Here is a 20,764-nt window from a genome sequence, read left to right as displayed (position 1 = left end):
TATGGAATCCTCTCTCCAGGCTCTTCCCTCCTGACAGGTTTGCTGACAGAAGAAAACAAGGCCAGACCCACAGCAGTTCTCCACTTGCATGTAAAAGAGAGCGGAGACGCATAAAGCACAAGGTTTCAGGTACTCTTGTTCCAGGCTGAAGTCTCTACTTAGTTCAAAAGGGGCCAGTCCGGTTCTGTATGTTAAAGCTTTTTATAAATCACTGTTACACCACTGAAATTCTGAAAACAAGCCCTCTGCTCTCTGTGTGAGGACTGTCAAAGTATCTGAGGTTCAGCTGAATACATCGACGAACACTACCATGTAATTCCCCAGTTTTGATGTAGCATTACACGCGCACAACAAAAACTGCCAAAAGACTCAGATTTAAGGAAAATGACCCACTTTCAAAAACCAGCAGTTTTTGTTCCAGGTGGAATATGAATATTTATATTTAAAAATGATGACACCACAAGCAAATATTTCAGGCACGAGCACTGATGTGAACAATTCACTCAGGCACCCTGAAGAACAGTCCTCTATTAATTTTACCAGTCTTCGAGATACAACTTGTAGATGGAGTGGCTATGTGTGAGGAAAGCAATGACAAATTAATCTCCTCTAGAACCTTAAAATGTACATTCAGTGAGTTATATCAAACCATTCAATAATTTAATTTATGGCAAATTATGGGAACTGGGGAAGTTCGGGTTTGTAGTTAACAGCTTTAAATCTGAATCCATTCTTCCTTACATTCATAAAGCTTTCTCATTGAGCGCTGTGTCTCAGGCTGGCACAGACTTATTGCAACAAGGCTGAAATCCACCTGAGATCAGGTCCTTAAAGACAGATCATGACAACTCTTAATTCAGCTGTATTTTCAGAAAATAAACTGGGAAGCATTACATCCAACCTCATCCAAATCTGCACCAAAAAACCATCCTATATCAAGTAATTTTATCTAGACCATGCCTTCCTTAAATTCAGAAGAAAATAAAACTGCTCACTAGTCTTTGGTAAGCCTTGTTTGAGCTGATCATCCTGTTGCAGGGAGCTTCACCTGAGCTTAAAAACCTTAGTTTAATACTCAGGCACACTTGTTTGGGAAATATGTATCGTTAAGCTGCTGCATCCTACAAAGTTTAGGTTTACAGTTAGCTGAGGATTGATTCTAACTGTTCTTGTGGGGAGAGGAGCAGGTGTCCTTCAGAAGCTGTCTTTCTTCTGTTCCTTAAATATGCTATTTAGGAGATGCCACTCAACAGCACTTGAACAAACATTAGTGCCTAATGAAAAAGCTTTTATTGCCTTGCTTGTATTTTCCTTTGAAAGACTGAAAAGAATAAAATATATCCAAAAGTTTATCCACGTATAGAATGGATTTAAAGAACACCATCTTTAAAAGAAATCTTTGTGAAAGATCATAACAGGTACTGGGGTAATGTTTCTACAAAGATGCATGGGCAGCAGGGCGCTTCTGTATCAGTTCCAATGTGTGTTAGATCAGATTTCTTATATTTAATAGCAGTGCAGTTCTCCACATCATCTTGGTAGTTTGCAAACAAGAATGAATGCATCTCAGTGACTTAATCACTTGAAACACTCTGAACCATGTTTAATTGATCGGGAATCCGGCACAGAGAAGCAAAAAGCTTTTGTAAGTTTATCCAGTGAATGGCAGGAGAGTAGGAATTAGAATTCAGAGCAGTTTCTAACTAGCAGACTATGACTTTTTTGCTTGCTCACTGAGCAGAACACGCTGCAAAAGTGTTTTGTGAACAGAGAATATGGTGAAATAGTAAGGGGAAACACAGGCAGTAAACATCTTTTGTTTTCCTGTTCTAATGCATTTCACAATGAAGACTATCAAAGCTGCACTCTCCCTTGCTCCCAGCAGCACCCTCTCAGCTCTTTCCTCCTCCCAAGAAGCTGCAAATCACCCTGCGAGCATCTGGGCTGCTTTACAGCGAATAGTAGAGATCACTGTATTGTAAGTGCCATTAAATTTTAAACCAGCCTTTTGAGGACACCAGTTAAACAGAAAGCCCTCTATTTACCCCTGTATCCCCCTGTATATTTATCATTCCAACAGCTGCAGAAGTCAAATTTTCGCATGCGAATCTCACAGTTCCAGAGGCTGCCTGCATTTCAGAGCACCCTGTGCCCTCTCTGCACAGCTGCTGGTGCCCCAATACACCCCATCACAGCACCAGTGGAGACTTTCCAGCTCTTTGTGCCAAAGCTCTTTTGAATCAGTCAGCTGTATGAGATGTGCAAGAATTTGCAGATGTGCTAAAGCACGTAAGTTGCAGAAAAATATTACTGCTTATCGTGCGTGGAGAATACAGACAGGCATCTGCCAGTTAAACACAATTCACATTTTAATCTGCATCCACAGTGAGTAACCTAGTGAGGAATTAAATAATGTCACATAAGATATACATACGTAGATGTAATAGGACTCAGACTACACTTCTAAGTCCAAGGGGCAACACATCCCAAGTCACAGGAGGACAGTGCTTCAACCAAAGGCACGCACAGAGGTGTCTAGCACAAAAATGACCACCCAAGCCCCTCTACTGACACAGCAGGAAGGGAGGATTCTGGCAGGAACCAGACACAACACCAAACCTGCTGCTGAACATAAGGAGGACTTCCACTTCCATGCCACCTTGGAGCTGTGACAAGGTACCTCCCTATCCCACTGCATCCTTCTAGACCTAGCAGCCAGGTTCAGGACAGTGCACAATCAGGGACATAGCTGACTAGATCCCAGCAGCCTCTCTTCTCAGATCTAATAAACTACATTCAGGCTGCTGCTAGGATTTCAGGCCCTAGAATAGGCTGCTTTTGTGCTGTATACATCACATAGTTTAAAACTCACCTACTCTGCTGGATACATGAAGGACACTGCAAAAAGTCATTAGAAAACTACCACAGTGCAGCCAGAGCAGTGGTACTCAGAAGTGGGCTGATTACAAGGATAAGCGTAAAAGGATCCTGGCCATGCAATAGCCACACCAACTGCAGTAAAAAGTGTGGTGTATGCACTTGCATAGTATTTATAGAGAAAGAAGAGCCAGGTTAATTCTGCAATAAAAATACACACTAAAGCAACATTTTTATTTCTCTTCCATTAAATTTTAGAGGCAGGCTTGCTGTTGTGAAGTTTGATTCCCCAAAACTTGCATGTGGTCCAAAAACAACACAAGGTGCACCTGTGTGCTAAGAGCACAAGTCCTTTAGCAGTTATTTGTATCATGTAACACAGCTGAGCAGGGATTTTGAAATGCTTCAGAGTCTGAGGAATCAGATTTCTAAGTTATCAGTGCTTAGAATCACAGAATAGAATCACTAAGGTTGGAAAAGCCCCCCACAATCATCTAGACCAACCATTTACCTACCACCAATATTTCTCCACTAAACCATGGCCTTCAGTACAACATCATCTATTGTGCTTAGTTTGTCAAGATAAACTTTCTCTCTTCAAGAGCAATCTGATTGTTATGGGACAGTGGTAAGCTCTGCCTTCCTGTAGTTATCTGTTGCAATCAAAAACTCCAGTTTGTGCAAGCTTCAGCCAGCATTCATCAAGACAGATTATGAAGCCGTGTGCTACTCTATCCTCTTTTTTTGTGCTTCTTGGAGGCTTTTTCTCCCTCTGCACATGCCTGCATAGGAGCATGTGTTCTTCATTCAATTCTCACACATCATTGAGCAGCAAGAGCAAACGTCCAGGCCTGCAGCAGGGGGGTTAATTAACTGTACAAGCAGCAGAGCCAGCTCTAGAACTCTCCTTTACAATGGATATAGAGAATTCACAGAGCTAACGTTTAAGAGAGAACTCAGTAAATTTTGTACTGTTCACTCATTCATAAAACATTAATAAAAAAATACATGTTTAGCAGCAGTTCAGGACAAGACTTGCTGAAGACAGACCTCATCTCATGCACTGCCACTGGCACACTCAGTTTAAGACTTTTTTAGACTGGAATAAGACCTTGCAGATAGACAAATGAAAACATTCATCTCCTTGTCACAGGGTCTGCTCACATATCCTGTAGTTAACTGTGGTTGGATGCACAGGAGAATGGCAGTGGTCTCTTCCCTTCACATTAAGACAATACAGTAACAAAAACAGTTTGCATATAGCACATTCCTCTTGCAGGTAATGCCAGCAGAGCTGCAGCAATGCTAACACACAAGTTTCAGAAAAACAACAGCACAGCATTTAGGAAGATGTTTTGAAAACAATGGATGGAGTTTTCCAGCTCAGGAAAATAAATTGTCAAGTATATGAATGAACATATTAAGACTGATGGCACATGCACCGAGTTCAGACAGGGATACTAAGTAATACAAATGGGAATACAACCGTTACTCTTTTATTCAAATAACGCAAGCCCAGACCATCAATCCCTTTTGGGAGAGCAGGATCACTCTGTATTCATGAAGTACATATGTGCTTTGAGCTGGAGGTTGGACTGGATGACCCCTGGAGGTCCCTTTGTACCTTAAGTTTTCCATTTACCATACTCCATCAGAACACCAATTATGGTATCAACCCTGAACGCACAAAAATAAAACTTGCATTATATATGCTCTTGAGGGCACCCTAAGCCTGAACTTCTCAATCTTTTCTACTTTCCTATGTCATAACCTTATTTCTCATCATTGGGGCATAACTCACTTCAGAGAAGCATACTGTACTAGCTGGTTCAATTCCAGGGATCCAGACTATCAGCTCTATTAACAGTGCACTTCATGAGGGAAGTAATATAACAAATGTAAGCTAGGGTCAAAGGGTGTTCCTTGCTTTCTCCTCGTGAAGGCATGAGTGTCTCAGAGCTTCATTCTTCAGACTCCAAGGATCTTGGATGAAGACAGGAGGAGATTTTCCTTGGGATTTCTTTTTTCATTCCATTGGCTTTAGTAGCTTGGTGGGGGAGGGGGGGAGGTTTTGTTTGCTTTTAAGCTCTGTTGTGTTAGTCTTTGTCATTTACAATTCCTTTCTGGCTGACCTGGCTGCTGGTTTGTCTAGAAAGAACCTGACTGCATCAGCACACCAGTGAAAAATTACTGAGCACCATCTTAGTTTCACAGATGTCTTTCCTCCCAGACATGCTAACCCATCACCCTGCTACCAAGCAAAACAGTTGTGATGAGAAACTAGGGGGACAAAGAAGCAGAAAAAAAAAATAGATGCTGCCCTGCTTGGAAAATGCAGAGAGAGTAAAAATTAATAATAAAAAATCCTCAGGCAAGTGCCTGCCACAATTGGTAATGTGTATATAAGTAAATATTTATGCATAATCTTTAAATATTTTTATGCTTCCTATATTTTTAATTTTTTTAATCCACACCTGTAAGCAACTAAATCTAAATTTCCATATTATTTTCACTTGATACTACTTTTTTTTTTTTAGCATTTTTCATAGCAGCATCAAATATATCATTTATCACTCGATAATTCCTATGTACTTATCTAAAATACAGATACCTTACAGCATTAGACTAAAGGCACCCTCTAGAGTACCTGATTCTGAAAATAACGTCTTACTGCTAGTTTCTGTTCAAGTTTCAGCAACACTATGAAACATGAGTACAAAGTCACCAGTAATAGCTTCGTCTTGTATACGTTTCTAGTCTAAATATAAACAAAAACTGTCTTTCCAACTAAATGTAAGAACTACTTTTATTTTTATTGAATTAACTCTACAGGACTTAAAAAGAAACTTGTCTATTTCCAGTTCGTTAAAAAATCCTTTAAAAAGGCAAAATCCCCTACACTTTTCAACAAAGCACCAAGTGCAGGACAGATTCTCTCTGCAGCTATGCCTGTGCAAGACCACCAGAAACAAACAAAAGCAGCTAAAGAAAATTTACATCCTTTTTGTTTAAGATTTTTTTATTATTATTTTTATTTTTTTTAAATAACTTGGCAATAGGAATAAAGGCACCCAGAGGGGACCATCATTCAGGTGAGATTTTCTGTTACCCGGGAACAATTTTATTCTGCTTGTGCTAGGTTTTCCTGAAAATAGCATCGGCCGCGACCAAATTCAAAACTGTAACAGCAGTTTTCCATGTGCAACTCTAACAATCTCTATCCTCAGTACTTAAACCCCAGTCACTCAGGACTACTGTATCTACTTCACACACAAGGCTGCTGTGTGGATTAGCTGCTCCCAAGGGAGAAGGAAGAAAGACCAGGGTTTTCTTCCTTGCCACCATTCAGGTACATTTACCACAGCTACGCCCTTGCAAGAGAAGACTCTGAAACCGTAGATGGTTCAAAGCCGTGGCTGTGCAGCTCTTTTGCCACAAATAAATTCTGACAGCTGTCAAACAAAAGTTGTTCCACCCTTCCTTTACTTCAGCCCTTCCTTTCCACCACTTCCCGAACGCCAAAAGCAACATTGATTCAGCTGCACATAAGCAGAGGGAGCAAACTGGATTGTGCTCAAAAAACAGCACACGTGAGTTAGTTTTCAGGCAATTTGTTGATTCCACTTACAGTGAAGCAAGAGGGACATTGGCTCTGGCACAAGAGCAGGGCAGAAATAAGCAGTTAGACCAAGCAAGAAGGCAGGTCACTATATTCAGCAGCAGTTGTAACATGATGCTTAATCAAAGCAGCCATATAATCACAACTCATGAAAGCACAAGGTAAGAGACTCTAGCTCAGTTTTGGCTATGAAACACAGCAAATTTGACGTCTTGGAAGCACAGCAAAGGTTCCAGAGAAAGATAAAATACAGCAGTGCAGCCCTACTTCCCCAGCCCCTGTGCAGGGCCTCTGTAACTCCAGAGAATGATACCATGAGAGTCATTGTGAGCCCAACCACAGGATACTCCTAAGGAGATATTTCTTCAGTAACTTGCTTTAGTCTATTAAATATTAGCAGGAAAAGACAAAGAAAATAGCTTTTAAAAGGCAGGTTTTGGGGAGAAGCAGTCTGAGCAGAGGTGAAGTGCAGGTAACAGGCACAGCACACACAGACTGCTCTCCACAGGCAAGTACGGAAGAAGTGGATGCTGGGCAGTGAGCAAATCCAGATGAGGTGAGCAACAACAATCTTGCTGTGAGCATCCCCTCAGGACTGGCTGCTAACAGGACCTCTCCTGGGTCCTCCTTGCTTACTTTCTGTTCAAGATGCACTCCTGTCTTTGGCCTGGTCGAAGTTAATTGCATTCACCTTTCAGCATGACACAGCAGCAATTATCCCCCGTCTTACTAGAGAGTTTTCATCAAGTGAGCATAAAATTATTATGGCACCCAGCATTTCTATCTGGTCTTGGAATTTGCTGTTCTAAGACACTGCTAGAGGAAAAAAAAAATAACTATTATAGAAATTCGTATAACTAATATCCAAAATATTAGTGGGGGATGGATGAGAACAGGGCTCTGTTTTCACAGATGGTCTGACTGCCCCACCAAGTCCAAGAAAGCACAGATATTACTCTATCCTGTGGGTTGTAGGAACAGCAGTAAGAAATAAAACATCAACAAAAACACCTCCGTCCCTTGCATGCCTCAGCTTGGGGGTAAGTGCAAGTCCACAACCCATTTCTCCTGTCATGCAGAAACTGATGAGAGATTATGTCATCAATTAGTCAAACCTCGTCTTTTCAAAGAATAGACTTCTGCTTGGGAGGTCTCAGAATATGTAATGTGCCACGAGACACGTAACTGAACAGAGAGAAACCCCAAGTACCAGAAGTGGCAAAACAAACTTTTTGTCTCAGCAATTTTCTAGTCTTAATCAGCATATTGCAACAGCAGATCATTAATATTTTAAAGGCAAATAAAGAATGTAATGAAATTTTGGAGACATCTTGACCCACTAAGATATTTTTGAAAGCTAAGGTTCAGAATGACTATGTGTGTCAGTTAAATGCTAACTGAAGCCAGGAGGGAAGCTCACTATTAAACCATGTTCCTGAAAAGAGAAGTTGCGTATGCTTTTAAAGCTAGCAGAAGAGCCACCTTATAAAGATGTAAACAAGCCTATGACTGAAGGAAGATTTTATATCATCATCAAGACTTTGAATAATTGGTGATATCCACTCAAGCAGCTTTTGAATAATGTAGAATTCACAGAACAATTCTGAGAAGTTCAAGTTTAATCCCATGCATCTGAGTACGATTGATGTAAAACTTACTAGGAAATCATGGAGTAAAAAGCATTTACATCACTGTTAATAAGGCAAACGGATAAGCAAAGACAAAAACAATTTACCCTTTACCTTTTAGAAGTACTATGCAGGTTACTAAATTCATACTGTACATTAATACCAATGCTTTGATATCATGCCCAATTATCTTAGGTATAAGCTTAACATTTTTAATGAAGGAATTATATTTTAAAAACAGCATTTATATTCAAAACTACAATAAAAACGGTGCAATATTTCAAGTTCTAAACTCTTTGGGAAAAATGAAAGGACAGTAACTTTCTTACTATTCAAATATAAAAACCTTTGTATTCTACACAGAGCAGTACCACCACGCTGCAGTGCACCAGCTGTTACCACAGAACAGCAAGCAGGTACAATCCATTACTAGCCCATGCAGTCCCACTCTCTTGCTTCTGTGGGCCATCCTTGTAAACACTGGCTACTGCCCACGTTCTTGCCAGAGAAACCAAGTTCCAGGGATATTGAAATTGACATTTATATCACCACAATGCATCTTCCTAGGGCAAAAGATGAAAGCGATGCGTTTGGATTTATTACCAAAAAGAAAAGCCTCCACATTTTGTTTTTGTCTGGGTGATCCAGGAAAAACACATTGTAAACCATCGATCTGTACACTGCACCCAGCTAGTACAGCCAAATATTTTTAGAAGCAGCTATTTACTTCCCCCCTTTTAGGCGCTCCGTTTTGTGACTGACATGTAGCAATTCTTGGTGACATCAGGAAAACACTTTTGCCTGGCAGACCCTCCTGCCTTTCTGCTGTGGGTGCCATCTTCACTTCTCGCAGCACTCGGAGACATTTGCATTCCAGGTGTCGATTTTGATGGGTTCATGAAATTTGAGGGTTTTTTTTTTGTAATCTGACACGATAAACATTGATAAGAAATCCTGAAGAGACAACTTCAGATCATAACTAAGCATCCTCAAAAAGACCCTTCCCTTAACAGATCAAGATTCAATTTGTAGTATCTCTATCTCTCGTGTGAGATTTTTTTGGCTTAAAAATTAAGACCTTTGCAGAAACTTCATTCTTCACTACTGAAACAACATCAGACAAAAGATACGCAGCTACTTGAATACATTTAGAAGTAATTTGGGAGAAATTACCAAGTCTCTCACCAGTCTTCCTTAAAGAAGACCATTATGAACTCCAAATCTGTTTTGTAATAATTAAATCTAAGGGAATATTTAAAGGAAATTAACATACACATAGTCACAGTTAAAGACAAAATCTTTCAAATCATCCTTATCTGTATCTATAAACATAAATTAGTCTCATTTGCTTCTGATATCAGCTCCATATCTGATCAAAATGAATCTTCTCCACTGCGTACTGTATTGCACACCAAAATCCTTTACATGGAAACTACTGAAGTTCTTACTGCTATGTTAAAAGCAGAACTGCAGCCAACGTTTGTGGACAGTTTCAATGCACTAAAGAATTGCAACAACTCATTCCTGAAGTCTTGCTGTATGGAAGAAGCCTCCATCAAACCAGCCTCCAGGCGCAGGATTCCTGCACCTTACAGAAGACAGTAAGCTGAGAAATTTCTTCTTTGTTTGGTGAACAGAACCGAATCTTAGCCAGGAAACTATTTTCATCTGAAAAGCCTAAAGAAACTGAAAAGCTTCTTCTATTTTCAGGTTTCAGAGAACACTGTGCCTTTAAGCCACACAATTTTAATTGCGCAGCAGATAGATGTCAGGAACTTAGCATCCTGGGCTCCCCTAAATGATTTACTCCGAGAACAGGACTGTTTCTGTCTCTTGAGATATAAGATGAGGCTTGATGAGATGGAGAATCTACAGATGCAGAGTTGTATGAGCTGATCACTAAGGCATTTGTCCACAAGCCCCAAGGTGTGCATGCAACTTCCAAGGCCAGAAAGCTGCTGACAACAGCCAGGCACATCCCCACTGCCCTGAGCTGGCTGCAGCTCCCAAGCACAAAGCACCGCTCTGAAAAGCTGCCACACCAAAATGAAATGATCTACAGACAGTATTGGATCTGGAACAAGATTCTGCAGGCCCAAAGACTGCCAAGTACTCACATTTCCAAAAATCTAAAATAAAAGGACAGCCACTCAGTCTACAGGACATTAGGCAGCTCTAGAACTTAGTTCTGAAAAATTCACATCACTCTTTTTTCAAAGAAAAAAAAATGATGTGTGTTCTGCCCTTTACAACAAGTGTGACACGCTTCTCCTTCCCTCTTAGCAAGCGCCATTATTAGGGTTTTTACTTACAGGGCAAATTAAAAGCTAGTTTGCTTCTTTTTGTAGCCCAGCCCCAACTGTTTTACATACCAGTGCCCACTAACATGGACACACTGTCAACATTTTACCAATGCAAACTTAAGAAGAAAAACCGTAAGCATTTCACTGTTCCTAATTCACATCACCAAACTTAGAACAGAATTTACAGGACAAAGAAGAGATGCTCATCATAACTCAAGTGCTTTCTCCCTGATGACTTTCAAATGCCTATCCTAAGGTATTTTGAATTTCTTGCTATTGAAAGCATATAGAATGAGAGCTCTCTTCCATGGAATTGATCAGATAAGCGATAAAAGCAAAACAGGTAAAGAACTCACAGGCATTAACTGAAGCTTAATCTTCCTACATATTTTCTACAGTCAGTGGGGTGAGGGCAGGGCCCTCACAAAGGCAATGCAGAGCAGGAAGAATTAGGTTCCCTTGTCTGAACCGGCTCCTGGAAAGTTCTCCCTGTCTCACCATTCATCCCCTGGCAACAATACCCCTGGGCTCACATTCAGCCTCTGTCAGCACCTCCCGACACAACTTAACTAAAATTCAAAATTAGTTCCACAAAACAAGAGTTCTACACCTGCTGCCATCTGAAATTTACCTGTTATATTACAATTAGGGGAAATTTGAGAAGGATGACGCACCTCGCACACCAACACCAGCTTTCACTGACGTAGGCAGGAGGAGGAAACAAACAGTAAATTTCACATTGACTGGACTCATCTTTTAAGAAAATAATGTCCTCATTGCCCAGGGAGGTGGTGGAGTCTCCTTCTCTGGAGATGTTCAAGACCTGCCTGGATGCCTACCTGTGCGACCTGGTGTAGGGAACCTGCTTTGGCAGGGGGGTTGGACTTGATGATCTCTGGAGGTCCCTTCCAACCCCTACAATTCTGTGATTCTGTGATTTCTACCGACAGAAAATAAGCACTGGTCCAGCATCCACCACAACAAACACCCAGCGTGCCTGTGAACCGACTCCAAACCAACACTATGAAAGTTATGCAAGACATCACATTCATTTCAGATCATTTCAAAAATAAACACAAGACTTTAACTGGATGTTTCCACAATGTGCTATGAGGCTGTTATACATAACTGGTATGCTGGAAAATACCACCTAAGGCTAACTACCCTTGTCAGTTTTGTTTTGTCCTTAGCATAATACCATTAAATAAGCTGATTTTTGCTAATAAAAATATTGTAGCCTGTAACTGCAGTATTTTCTATAGCTTACTGTGCAACAATAAAAAGCAAGTTTCAGGAAGTGGCTTCTTTTCAAATCAACTAACTTGTAGCAATTGGACAGATCAATACAGTGGGAAAGGTATTACAACAAAAGTGCAACGATAAGAGAATCAGCATGATAGAAAAGTGCTATAAGGGAAGAGAAGATTGCTCACCCATATGAGAAGATCCCAGGTTCACAGAGGAAAGCTTCACTTTGGAGGGATCTCCAAGGAAGGATCCTTCCTCAGCAGTACTCAGCCCTTAAATGAGGTCTAAGAGAGGTGCAGCCAGGCTCCTCCCCTTTTGGTCACACACCTGAATTGCCTTCACCTGTGCTCCCAGGGCTGACCGGGTCCTCTCCCCAGGTGCTCAATCAGTTGTTCAGGCCACAACTCAGCAGTTAGCATACACTTGGGCAGCAGAGAACAAATAGCAAACAATTTTTTTGCACCAATTCTAAATGTTTGACACACTGTCTCTCTTATCCATTCCAAAATTCAATCCAGATGGGGACCAAACAGCTGTAATTAAAGCTGAAAATATATTTGGTGTCTGAGAAGCAGCTCCCCAGATTTGATTCCCCTTCTCATACTAGTACACTTAGACTATGTCAAAATACCATTTCTTCAGCCATGGGGTTGCTCTGCTAAGGCATGTAGAACAGGACATGGTAAGTCAAATCCACAGGTCCTAACAGCTGGTCTGGCAAGTTATGCTGTCTATTCAAAAGTAAATCCAATTATTTTCACAGATCAACACACTCAAGTGATTTATTGTACTCTTCAATGGCTGAAGGCATTAGTATGAGAATTAAGAGAATGCAGTTAAGTTTCCAGTTTGGTAGCTGACCGACATAGTAACACTTTCCCTGTCTTGCATCTTTCCCCCACTCTAAACATCGGTCATGTTCAGGAAAGACACTTACAGTGTAATACAAAATGTGACTGCTGTTTGTCCAGACGCACTCTACTACCTGCATTTGCACCACTTGTTGCCCCTGTAAGGTTGGCCATCTCTCTGGACAGGCTTGCACACCAGATCCAAGACACATCTTTAACTGCTATCAAACATTCCCATTAAAAAAAAATAATTATTTTGAGCCAAGGGTTTCCACAAAAGAGTTGCACCCTAGCACAGAGAGATTTTGCTTTAGTTGGAAAGTCTACTACAACAATATTCTCTTCCAATTTCCTTTTCTAAGTTGTGCATTTAGCTTAATAGAATGGGTTACTTTAACTGATCCAGCTTACAAAAAAAAACCTTTAGATTTAATCCTTTTTCCTGAGCTCCCAAGGAAGACACCTTAAAAGGTGTTATATAAAACATCCTAAATCCCAGTCATCACAATCTTTCTCCCATCCTTCTTTCAAGTATAAATGGGCATTAAAATAACTACCCATGTCTGAGGTTGCTCAGCAAGGCAAAATATACAGGAGCAACTAAAAACCAACTCTCACCATCAGTAGGGGATCTTCAACAAAATACTGTAGTTTAACTGCTTATTTTCTACCCACAATGTTGCTTTCCAAACAGAGAAGGCTATCTTGCAGATACAAGCCAAGGCAAGCAAAGATGAAAAAGATGCATCCAACTAGCCTCAATTCAAGAAGTTCTGCAGCTGCATCCAAATCTGACTTAAATAATGTATGAATTCAAGAACTAAAAGTTGAGCCAGAAAATTATTGCTGAAGGATGGGTGGCAGAGGGAGGGAGTGCAGGTTTTGGGTATTTTATTTATTTATTTATTTCCCCCCCCCCTTTGTTTGATGATATACTGAAGCGGTCATTTGAGTATCCTAAATTAAGTTACTGCAGTGCTTACATATATTAGATATGCAAAAATGAGTTTCAGAAATTATCAAGCAAGAAATCTAGATGGAATTATTTCAGGAGAATGGGAAATCTACATTCGGATGCTAGTGTGGGTTTAATAAGAGCTAGCATTACAAGAGGCCCAACAAAGCTTAGCAATATTTCAGTCATCGTATGAAAACAACTACAACATCAATTTTGCAAAAGAGTTTGGGGCAAAAGATGCATCAGGGAGAGATGCATGCACTTTGCCTATCTGAAGTCATACGTACAACATCCACAATTTGTTTCAGACAGTACCTCTTGAGAATATGAAGATTGTAACTTGATGAGAAATCATTATATTCACATTTCCACAATATTTGGATACAAATTAATGTCAAAGATTAAAATAGCGAGCTCATACAGATCTCTCAGACGTTCACTTTCTAAACAGGTGCTGCTCACCCTGATCAGAGGGTTCAAAAGGCTCCTATGACTCACAGAGGCTGTCAACTGGACATAAGGAAGAGCATCCTTTGACAAGAAAAACCGAGTGACTACTCCAAACTATCCAAGAAGGAAATCTACAAATACTCAACTCTGGGAAGGCACGAAATTGTTTTCATATACTCTAAGACTGCTTTACAAACAGTTGACATAAATGGATGCTATGGTTACATGGAAATTAGAATATCTATCATTCATGCCATTTAGTTAAAAAAAAAAAAAAAAAAAAAAAGTTAAGTGTTCAGTAATATGTGTAGGTCAGATAAACAACTGGAACCAAAATTAAGCATCACCTGCCTCAAGTTATTAGTTACTACACATTCAGATAGCGTATTTGCACAGTGCCTCCATTACTGACTGAATAATTGGCATTTTAATGCGCCCTTGATGGAGCTTAGGGAGATAAGGAACTTCAGGCAAAACCGACAGAAGTGAGCAACTTCATTGTTTATTTATTTCCATAGTTTACATACTAATGTCCTCAAAGCCTTCACTGGGCATACCTACTACAAAAAGGCATATCTCACCCACCTTCTTACGAACAATGCAAACACATTTTTAAGCGTTCTTCCCTCGCTGCTAACTGTACTGCTTCCCTCCTGCTTCCTCACCGTCTTACACTTACTTTCCATTCACCAAAGCACAGCATTTCACACAGAATATGACTGAACACGTTTTGGGTAAGATTTGCTGATAACATGTTCAAAAAAGCTCCATGAAAATTCACCTTTACTATGGATAACAAGCACGCAAGGAGAGCGAGCTCACAGGAAGCATTTGTGCACATTACCAATCTATTTAGTTCTCTGTTATGGAATGTGGAATAAATAGAGTAACATTAATCCCATTCCTGACTGTTTTTAAAGAATAACTTCCCCATCCAGTTTAAACCTCATGTTTACATTTATACAACCATATAAAACCAAGGGCTAGATTACAGTACCATTCCTAAAATCCCTCCAAAACCTCCTTTCCTTTCACTTGCTATTTAGCGGCAAGGTTAAAAGGAGTCTTACCCAGAACACAAAGGATTTAAAATAATCTAAACTACTTCAATTTGCTCTAAGCTTTAAACACAAGCAGAAGTCAGTAGATTCATGCGTAACATCTATAATGAGAATCTTGTTTTCCAATGTGCATTTTACCTGGTGAGATTCTATAGTTTCAACTCAGTAAAGTATGTTAAACTTCACCCAGCACCCTGCTCCAAAAAATACAAGCAAGTATCCTTACGCTAAAAACTATTTTAAAGTACTTCTCCACATCACTTCAGTTTCAAAGAACTGCATATACTTACAAAGGTGTCTGTGATTCTATGATACTTTATTCTTTCCACGTCAGAGGAAAATGCATTAGAATACAAGTCTGGTTTTTACAAGATTGTTTTCTTGAAGATTAAATTAACTGCACTGCAACTAACTATAACAAGACACTTCCAATTTATTTTCAAAAAGAGAGCGCAACTTCTTTAGCATATAGTAAAAAAAGGTGATGGTGACAGGCATAAGGTCAAAAGATTCTACTCTTGTAAGCTTTCCTTCACACTTCAGACAGCATTGCTACAACTTTTCTTCGAAAGTATGATAAGCAGATGTACAAATTGCTCCATATTTGACACGATGCTGTTAAAAAGCATTTGTTTTCTGCCCTCTTCTCCCTTTACATTTCCTCATTCAAATAAAACTGACCTTTTTCATGTCACTGGAAAAAAAAAGCACTGTAATGATATGCACCAAGTGATGCCACATGTGAAAAAGCATCTTATTTCTTAATTAACAAAATAAGAAAAGCAGCAGGAAAAAAAGTGCTACTTAACAGGTGAATTGGGATGTAACCTTACATCAGTCCTGATCCACAACAATTTTTCACTGATGTTGTCGACAGTAATTCCACGCCAAATTCCCAAAAGGAAGGAAAAGAAGTACATGTTACTAAATTTCCTCCTGGAAAAATTCAAGAACACATTCTTTATGTTTTTACTGTAAAGGATATGTTCAACACAAACAAAAACTGAGTGATGCACAGGCAATTTCCTACAAGGTAAACGCCTACAAAACAATGCCAAGGAAAGGCACTAATCAAGAATACAAAGGGAAGAGCACTGAAGATTCTACTACTTTCTTACATGTGAAAATAACATTGTTTTTAAAAGCATAATAAGAACAGAACTACACAGCAGTAGAACTAATTCAAATTTAAAACCCAAGTTTAGATTTGGGAATTACAACTTTTGCAAGAAGTTACTCCTGACTTTGCTTTATTAAAAGAGATGGGAGGGTAGGTTAGAGCAGCAAGAAGGAAATCAGTTTTAAAAGCAATGCAGTCACAACTGTAACACTGATGTTAATAGCTGAAGGGCAAGACTATTAAACTGAATTCACCTTTCTGCCCCAAGATTAGGAAAACCCAGCTTAGAATGCCATGTTAATAACATGAAGAGACTAGGAGGAGAAAATAATTGTCTGTATCATTCATTTTTACTGCCCTCTAAATGCAAATCACATTCAAGAAAGCTTTTTTTCTTTTTTGAAGTTTTTCTTCCATAAGATAACACTATCAGTAGACATTGCTCCATCATCTTCTAGATGAAATAAATCAAAGCACTTCTTTTCACCATCTCCAAACTTTCAATAACCATACGTGTACTTGCCATACCTTGCGCTGGAACAGTTTCAACCTGTATCAAGTAACAGATTTATTTAGGCTTAAGCCTACACACAACATAGCCTACTTGGTTTCTTTCCCCACTTTGCCAGAACTTTTTGATGTCACAAACTTCTAAACAGAACTCTCATCATTAATTCTCAGTCAGAAACGTAAGGCACTATGAATCACCGCAGTGACTGCACTGATGTCAGCACTACTCTCACAGTGCTTCAGAAATTGAGGGGGAACCTAAAGCAACTGAAAGCTTTTAGCTCCACTACCACTGACTTGCTTCTTGCACTACAAGTCTTTCATTCATACAATTTCATTACATGAAAGTGCAAAGTGAAAGGGTTAAGTTGGCATAACATTTCACAAGCCAGAAATATTTCAGCATTCCACGTGTATAACCTCACAGCCTCAGCTCCACTCCATAGCCTCAGAGGAGGGACATCACACTGGCTGGAGCTTTAATATTTCACATTTCATTAGAAACTGATCAAACAGTGACAATTATGCCTCCTGTAACTGTCCATAGCGCAAGTGTTAGGCCCTCAGAGTTTATTCATTGGATATTACATGTCAAGAGTACTTGGCTGTGAACAACAGTACGGATAACACATGTCGTACTTTACCATCTTCCTCAAGAAACGCACTGGACGATATAAAGAAATTATTTATTACACAAAACATTTCCCCATCCTGTGAAAATTAAATTATTGAATCACATTCTCCCCATGTAACAACTGATAATAATTGTTTCTCCCAAAACAAGAACTGAAAGTGAGAACAGAAATAAAGGCTTTGTTGCAGTCTCTATAGTGCTATTTTAACTCGCGTTGCCAAGCCACAGCTATCCATACAACAGATTCCTACAATTACTAGGAAGTGAGCATTTCTCTCCATTAGGAAGTAGTTGTGTTTAGTTGGTTGATTTTGTTTGTTTTTAGTGTTTTGGGTGTTTTTTTCCCCCAACCTCTTCCTAGAACTTATTTACCACTATGACTGCATTTCAGCATCCACGCTACTTTAATAACTCAGTTATGGATAGCCAAAGCCACAAAAATGCAAAGACTGAGACCAAAGTGTGACTTCATATTTACTGTACTCTCTGAGTGATGGAAGTAAAATCAGAAACCTGTTTTTCAGAATCTTTTGGAAACATAGCCCATGTTATTCTCCATGAACAAATGTGCCTCAGCACTCTGAGCTGTAACTTTCAGCTCTGTATGAAGCTATATATAGCTGTGGTCTTGAAGGTAAATAATTTAAAGCACTGAATATACTAATACGTATTTTATAATGTAAGTTTAAAAGTTCCAATAGGACATGCACCTTATCTTCCACTATCTCACTGCTGATCATGTGAACTGGTAGTCAATTTAAGTTGCTCCGTGGCATCGAGGCAAGCTAATTTTGAAATTACCATGGGCCCCCAGAGCTTCCTAGAGAATTCTGAAGCTGCTTGCTGTGAGACACAGCTGTATGCAGAGGCTCACGCTGGTTTTAGAGAATAAATCATCTTCAAGAGAGGCATGCCATCACAACAGCAAAAACCTCAGTTTTTGTTGAATTAGAATTCTCATTAAAAAATCATTTTCTTTATTATCCTTACATGTTCTTTACTAGACTTATTGTTCCAGTACCAAAACATGCTATAATTTTTTAGTAAACAAACTTTCTAGAGAAATGTTTATCATTATCTACTTCTTTCCTTAGGAAAGGCATTTCTTATTGCAGACTAAAAAACAGCAATTCTTCAAGCACAACAGATAACAACAGATGTACATAGGTATCTAGGTGGGACATTGACACATAACTATGTTTGTTTTTTTTTCCTATGCACACATTTTAAAATGCCTCCCATCTTCAAAAGGTGTAAGCTGTTGACCCCAGCAGCCAACCTAATTCAGTTCAGTTACTCACACAATAGCAATAAGAGTCAGGGACTGCTAAGTCAGTTTAATTGTGGGGGGATTTCTGTATCTGAATGCTTTTCTGTTGTTATAACACAAATGAGAACAAATTTCCAGATGTCTCAGTGTTATTCACTTTTCTTCTAGTAACCCACAAGATGCATCTTCCAGTTCTAAAGTGTTGTTATAAAGCATACAGTTGTAATTATTACTAATACATAAAACCTGTAGAGAACTAATAAATGTCAAATATAAGACAATTGTGGTGCAATTCATCATGATAAAAGCAAGCAACACAGCTCCAATTTGTCTATTAGGTATCTATAACTGACACACATTTACTTGGTCTCGACACAAGGAAATACTCCAGAATACTCATTTATAAGTGCATAGTCTAGTCCAATGAAAACAGAATCTAAAGATTTGCCTGAAGCAGGATGTTTTGGTTTTGTTAAAGTTTTAAAATAACTATATAATAAATGACAAAATTATTTCATTTTTCCATCTCCCTTAATAAAAAAACATTAGTTTCAATGCTAAAAAATTCATAGCTTCCATCGATTAAACTAATTGCTTTCTCGATGGACTTGTAATATTCATCTTGTCTTTCACTAAGAGGAATCAAACACAATCCAAAGCACCTGTTTGCCCACACTTACTTTTGTACTTCAATAACTTTAGCAGTTATCTGAGAAGCTGGGAGAAGATGCATCTTTAGAAAAAGGTGTTAAAAGTACATCTCCCTACCTGTTTCTCACTCAGAGCTGTGATTTTGGCTTGAAGTTCATGAAGCTGTTTCTTCAAATCAGCATTCTGATTAGAAAGAAAAAATATCTGTGAGAAAGATATTCCATTTGTTAACATAGAGTAGTAGCAGGAAGGCTTTTTTTTTTTTTTCATATTATACTACAAATGCAGCACCTCTGGATGTACAGCCAATTAAAATCAAGAGGCTCAACAAAGCCTTGCTTAAGTTACTGAGTGCAAAATAACCATCAGAGGACTTTTGTAGCACTCAAAGAGAGTCCGGAACTCAGATTTCATTAAAACATCCATTAGTGCTCACCACAATGTAAAGCACATTTTCACATTCCATCAAGTTTACAAATTAAACAAGAAATGTTTGTCAATATATAATATGACAGTATCATATTGCATGCAATGGTACTTCACCTAAAGCATGTGCTCATCTGTGCTATTTATGCAAAGACATACATTTGATTACGTTGAACACCAGTAACCGTATCTATTAAATCTTAACTGCCACACATGCCAAATGAAGGCCAACATACCTAAGTATTCATTTCCAAATGTTTGTGTGCCTTAGACTATATTTAAGAGAATTACATCTGCCTTAGCACATCATTCATATCAGCACTTTGCTTACAATAGCACTTTAAGATTTGAAAGCAATAAACACCACTATAAAGACGCAGTAAGAAAACAATTTTTACCAGGACTGTTTCTTTTCTGCTAAAAATAATTTAAAAGAACCCAAACAATAATGCACTCAGTTTAAAGACTGTGAAGCTCTGAAGAAGTGTGACAAGGAAGCAAACCTCCCTGCAATTTTATTTTCTTTTCCCTAATTTATGTTGTATACTCTTTACGCTGGATTATGCAGGTTTGCTGTACAACACAACACTAAAACCTAAGACTAATATTGTTACAGAAACTTCATGCTCAAGAAAACTTCTCTGTTCTTATATCCATCTACAAATCTGAAATGCATTAAAATCCCAACTCAGTTATTTGTAGATAGCTTTATCTAATATAAACACGGCCTCAGTGAAACAAGATATTGACTAATCATTCTCCCTTTTCCCTAGATTCTACTTTATACATTTTTATTCCAGAATATTCTTAAGAATTCTGAAACAGTGACCAAAGTTACTCTTAATGATTCCATGAACTTTGCACGGCTGTTTGCAGCCCTGACATCTCTCACTAGACATGAGCAGAAAGCCAACTATGCTGTAATCACCAGCAGACTTGTCTAGAAAGGAGGAGCAGCAAACTTTTAGCAAGTAGATTTTCCAATACAATTTACTATGGGGATGGATGCTCTTACCAGCAAGCCTGAAGTAACTCCCCATTTAGCAAACATGAGTGCTCAATTGCAGGATAAACCGAGTCTCTTTACATAGCCACTGGGAAAGAAGAAGTTTTTGCAGTCTACACAAGGATCCTAATTACCCAGGCTTTGGTAGCTCT

At 39.0% G+C, this 20,764-nt stretch overlaps 1 protein-coding gene across 12 annotated transcripts in view; it reads right to left on the bottom strand.

Moving 5' to 3' along the window:
• PHF21A (PHD finger protein 21A) overlaps positions 1-20,764 on the bottom strand; it is a 124,081-nt gene that overhangs the window by 63,984 nt on the left and 39,333 nt on the right. For 8 of the 12 annotated variants that reach the window (XM_042878148.1, XM_042878402.1, XM_042878549.1 and 5 more), the window contains one exon: positions 19,298-19,384. In XM_042878148.1, the coding sequence (XP_042734082.1) occupies positions 19,298-19,384 (87 nt within the window). The remainder of the gene's footprint in view (positions 1-19,297; positions 19,385-20,764) is intronic. The other 4 variants (XM_042878994.1, XM_042878719.1, XM_042878904.1 and 1 more) reach the window with 1 other exon arrangement.

This window comes from Lagopus leucura, unplaced genomic scaffold (assembly GCF_019238085.1).
Source record: "Lagopus leucura isolate 7727_CA_CO unplaced genomic scaffold, USGS_WTPT01 Super-Scaffold_1, whole genome shotgun sequence".
In the NCBI taxonomy this organism is placed as follows: Eukaryota; Metazoa; Chordata; class Aves; order Galliformes; family Phasianidae; genus Lagopus; species Lagopus leucura.
Note: the sequence above shows the minus strand (reverse complement) of the source record. Positions and strands in the feature narration are given on the sequence as shown.